This window comes from Marmota flaviventris, chromosome 4 (assembly GCF_047511675.1).
Source record: "Marmota flaviventris isolate mMarFla1 chromosome 4, mMarFla1.hap1, whole genome shotgun sequence".
Lineage (NCBI taxonomy): Eukaryota > Metazoa > Chordata > Mammalia > Rodentia > Sciuridae > Marmota > Marmota flaviventris.
In genome coordinates, this window is record NC_092501.1 from 98255627 (window position 1) to 98260816 (window position 5190).

At 34.7% G+C, this 5190-nt stretch overlaps 1 protein-coding gene across 1 annotated transcript; it reads left to right on the forward strand.

Annotated features, from left to right (window-relative positions):
• Nucleotides 1-280: 280 nt before the first annotated feature.
• On the forward strand, nt 281-3906 carry LOC139705511 (ras-associated and pleckstrin homology domains-containing protein 1-like). Its single transcript, XM_071611740.1, has 3 exons — nt 281-628; nt 767-1038; nt 3886-3906. The coding sequence occupies exons 1-3, from the start codon at nt 307-309 to the stop codon at nt 3904-3906; spliced, it is 615 nt and encodes a 204-aa protein (XP_071467841.1). The 5' UTR covers nt 281-306.
• The last annotated feature ends 1284 nt before the right edge of the window (nt 3907-5190 follow it).

Below are 5190 nucleotides of genomic sequence, written 5' to 3' on the forward strand. Positions count from 1 at the left end.
GTGAGAGAGGGCATCCCTGTATTGTTCCAGTTTTTAGAGGGAATGCCTTTAATTTTCTCCATTTAGAATGATGTCAGGCTTCTGCGACTCGGCTGGATGCGGTCGCACTCAGGTCCGCGGCCGCTGCGGCCACCCGGTAGGTCCGTGGGTCCGTCAGCCAGTCACGGAGCGGGCGGCGGGGGAGCTGCCGGCGCTGTCTGCGTCTCTGGGGAAGGAGCGCCGCGCCTGGGGAGGAGGCGGTGGCTGGAGGAGCGCGAGCAGTGGCAACCCTGTCCGGGGCCGCCGGAGGACTGAGCGGCTGTAGCGATGGAGCAGCTTTCAGATGAAGAAATTGACCATGGTGCTGAAGAAGACAGTGACAAGGAAGACCAGGACCTGGACAAAATGTTTGGAGCCTGGCTTGGGGAACTGGACAAACTCACTCAGACTTTGGATTCTGACAAACCCATAGAACCAGTGAAAAGATCTCCTCTTCGCCAGGAAACAAACATGGCCAATTTTTCTTATCGTTTCTCCATATACAACTTGAATGAAGCTCTGAATCAGGGAGAGACTGTTGATCTGGATGCCCTGATGGCCGATCTTTGCTCTATAGAGCAGGAGCTCAGCAGTATTGGTTCAGGAAATAGTAAGTGTCAAGTCACAGAAACAAAAACTACTCAGAAATTACCTGCTAACCGACATACATCAAAACATGGCACCTTGAAAGGATTATCTTCTTCATCTAATAGGATAACTAAACCTTCTCATGCTAACTACTCTCTAGATGACATCACTGCACAATTAGAACAGGTCTCCTTGAGCATGGACGAGGCTGCTCAGCAATCTCTACTAGAAGATACTAAGCCCTTAGTAACTAATCAGCACAGAAGAACCGCATCAGCAGGCACAGTGAGTGATGCTGAAGTTCGCTCTATTAGTAACTCCTCACGTTCTAGCATCACGTCTGCAGCCTCCAGCATGGATTCTTTGGATATTGATAAAGTGACACGCCCTCAAGAACTGGATTTGACATCTCAGGGGCAGCCAATTACTGAGGTAAGTGGATGGAACTTTTTTCTTCCTGGAATTTTAGAGTTAAATAAAGGGGAAATTATTTTTTAAAAAATTAAGTTTAAACTTTCTTAATGCTTCTACATTTAAAACTTGTCAGTGATGGCTGTGTCACAAAGATGACTTTGAAAACATTTAATTTCTTCTTTTTCATTCTTTGACTTTTTGAAGTCCTTGAATTTATATCAGTTATTTCATGTAATTAAAAAATATTGAAATGTGATTTCCAAAGCCACTAATATTTACTAAGTTGATAATTTCTTTTCAACATATGTATTTAAATGAGGACATAAGAAAAACATTCATCCCGATTGTAGTTCTCTAAGATTTTAGTTTTCATGGTTTACCCCATTTTATTATCAAAGAGTCAGTGTGATGTAGTGGATTTACGATAAGTTTAACAAAAGCCGAGTTTGGTGAAAGAGAATTCATTATTTTGAGTTCTTTTTATCAAGAAGATCACAGTTCTGTTACAGAGTAACAAAAAGCAAGAAGGAAATCAACAGGTTAAATCTTGTAAAATATTGTTTAAGGAATTATAGAAAAATTTAAAATTTATGCTTATTATGTGACATTATTGATTTTTTTCTCCCTAGCTGATTTTATTAGATAAATTTACATAAGTGAGTAACTCCTAGTATATTTGTTCATGGGCCTAGCTTTTTTCTAGTACTGTAGAGCACAAAAGAAACATGAATCATGGCGGTTTAGAGGTAAACTTGAGTTTTCTTGCTGAGAAAGTTAGGAAATCATATCGATCTAAAGAATATGCTTTCATTTATTTAAAATGAAACTTTACATGGTATATTAATTACCTATAGAGAACTTGAAAACTGGTTTCTGCTTTATAATATTCAAAAATTATAATTAGCACCAGTTACTTGTCATTTTCTTGTCTTTTAGATACATCTACTGAGATTTAAGCAATATTTTATTGCAGATATGTTTTCTTTATTACTCTTTATCTTGTATGTTGAATTGGGTCAAGATGCATGAGGACAGATTATAAACTAATTATTAAGGATATTCTAACGTGTGTTTATCTTTCTGTCTGTAAAATACACTCAAAAAAGTTCAAACTACGTAAGGACAAAAGAAGTAAAAAGTGAAAAATCCCTCTCTCCCAGCAAACATACTTCAAATGATATCTAGTGATATCCATGGGCAAGGACACTAGCATTCAATGGTGTAATGTTTAATGTAATACTTTTAATAAGGTTTGGTGAATAAAGCAGGCAAAGAACTTAAAAGTCTCATCTGGCCTGTTCTTTTGCCTCACCCAGAGGGGATAGAAAAGTGGTTTAACAAGCCTGGAACTTGATTTAATGTGGTTTTTTGGGGGGAGGTCTGCTCTGTTCTGATTCAAATCAAGTAAATTGGGACAGCTCTATAGATCCCAAACCCATGTATCTAGTTATCCTCAAAAGCAAATACTATTTTTATTTTTTGCAAATACATTTTTTTAAAAAAAATTTAATTGGTTTTCCATGCATATAGTTAAATAGTTCTATAAGAACATTTTAAAGTCAAATAGCTCTTTGAGGTTTGTTACAAAAAACTTGTTATACTAACACATCATATTCTATTCCCAGAGATAAGCACTTTCCTACTATTTTAACTAGTTCTTACAGTATTTAACTTCTTACCATTAAATCCACACTTACGTCACTATTTCCTGACTTTTCCCATTGTGTGTATTGTCTGCTGACTTCTTGCTCTGGAAAATGAGAATATAGCTGTCTTTAGACAACTCCCTGTACTTCTGTTCCTCCATTCTCGCAGTATATTTTGATAGGGTTACTATTCAGTGTTTTTGTTATGATTATGTATTTGCAATTTGCTTTTAAACTGTAATCTCTTACATCTCCTTTTTGAAACCTCATTTTGCTTTCCCTAAAATTCATAATTATCTTTAGATTTATAAAATAATTAAATTTTTGTGTGTTAATCACTGTTGTAATTCTAAATTTTATCCCTGTTGATTAAATCTCTCACTTGCATCAAAAAAAAAAAAAAAATGATGTCAGCCTGAGGTTAAGTGTAGATAGTCTTTACAATGTTGAGCTATGTTCCTGTTGTCCCTAGTTTTGCTAGAGTTTTGAAAATGAAAGGGTGCTGTATTTTGTGAAATGCTTTTTCTGCATCTATTGAGATGATCATATGACTTGAGTCTATTCCATATGTTGAACCAACCTTGTATCCCTGGGATGAATCTCACCTGATCATGGTGTACAATCTTTTTAATATATTTTTGGGTATTTGATTTGCCAGAATTGTACTGAGAATTTTTACAACTATGTCCATTAGAGATATAGATCTGAAGTTTTCATTTCATGGAATAATTTGAGATGGATTGGTATTAGTTCTTCTTTCAAAGTCTTGTAGAACTCAGCTCTGAACCCATCTGGTTCTGGCCTTTTCTTTGTTGGTAGGCTTTTGATTGTGTTTCCTATTTTATTGCTTGAAATTAATGTTTTTAACTTGTGTATATCATCCTGATTCAGTTTGGATAAATTGTATGACTCTAGAAAATTGTCGATGGCTTCAATAATTTATATTTTATTGGAGTACAAATTTTCAAAATAATTTCTAATTATCTTCTGTATTTCTATAGTATCCATCATTATATTTTCTTTTTCATCATGAATTTTAATAATTTGGGCATTCTTTCTCCTCATTAGCAGGGTAAAAAATTATCAATTTTATTTATGTTTTCAAAGAAACAACTTTTTGTTATGTCATTTTTTTTTCAATTTCATTGACCTCAGCTCTAATTTTAATTATTTCCTGTCTTCTATTACTTTTGGTGTTGACTTGTTCTTCTTTTTCTAGGGCTTTGAGATGGAAGGTTAGGTCATTTTTGGTTGACTTTTTCTTCTTTTAGGGAATGAACTCCATGCAATGAACTTTCCTGTTAGTACTGCCTTCATAGTGTTCCAGAGATTTTTATGTATTGTATCAGTGTTTTAATTACCTCTAAGAATTTTTTCATATCCTCTTTGATGTCTTCTGCAATCCATTGTTCCTTCAATAGCATATTATTTAGCCTCCAGTTGTTGGAGTAGCTTCTATTCTTTATTTTACCATTGATTTCTTTTCATTCCATTATTATCTGATAGAATGCAGGGTAGTATCTCTACTTTTTTGTATTTGCTAAGAGTTACTTTGTGGCTTAATATATGGTCTATTTTAGAGACAGATCCATGTGCTGCTGAGAAGATAGTGTATTTCATTGTTCATGGATAAAATATTTTATATACGTCTGTTAAGTCTAAGTTATTGATTGTTCTATAGATTGAATTCTATTGATTCTTTGTTTAGCTTTTGTTTGGAAGAGCTATCCAGTGGTGAAAGAGATGTGTTAAAGTCACCCAGTATTATTGTGTTGTGGTCTACTTGACTCTTGAAATTAAGAAAAGTTTGTTTGATGAACAGAGATGCTCCATTGTTTGGGGCACATTCATTCATAATTGTTATGTCATTTTGATGTACGGTTCCCATAAGCAGTATGAGATATCTTTCTTTATCCCTTATGATTAACTTTGGCTTAATGTCTACTGTATTTAATATAAATATGGAGACCCCCGCTTCCTAACACAGTCCATATCAGTCATATGTTTTTTCCCCCACCTTTCACATTTAGTCTATGAATGTCGTTTCCTATGAGATGAGTCTCTTGAAGATAGCATATTGTTGGGTCTCTTTTTAAAATTCAATCTGCTGGTCTATATGTTTTGAATAATGAGTTTATGTATTAACATTCAGGGTTATTATTGAGACATGACTTGATTCCCAGTGATTTTTAGTTTGGTTTTTAACTTGAATTAGTTTCTCCTTTGATTAATTTTTCCTTTAGTATAATACCTCTCTTTGGTGTTTTTCATGTCCTCCTCATGGAATATTTTGCCAAGAATGTATGGTAGTGCAGAATTTCTAGTTGCAAAATCTTTTAACCTTTGTTTATGATGGAATGTTTTTTATTTCATAACAAAAATTATGACACACCATTTTCTCTAAAAAAAAATCCATATTCTTTGTCCCTCCCCTACCTAGTTCCCAAGCAGAATTATGATTAAAATAAGCCAGCAGGCAATGCCTCTCTCCTCCCCTTGCATACTAAGGAGCAAAGAAGCAAGT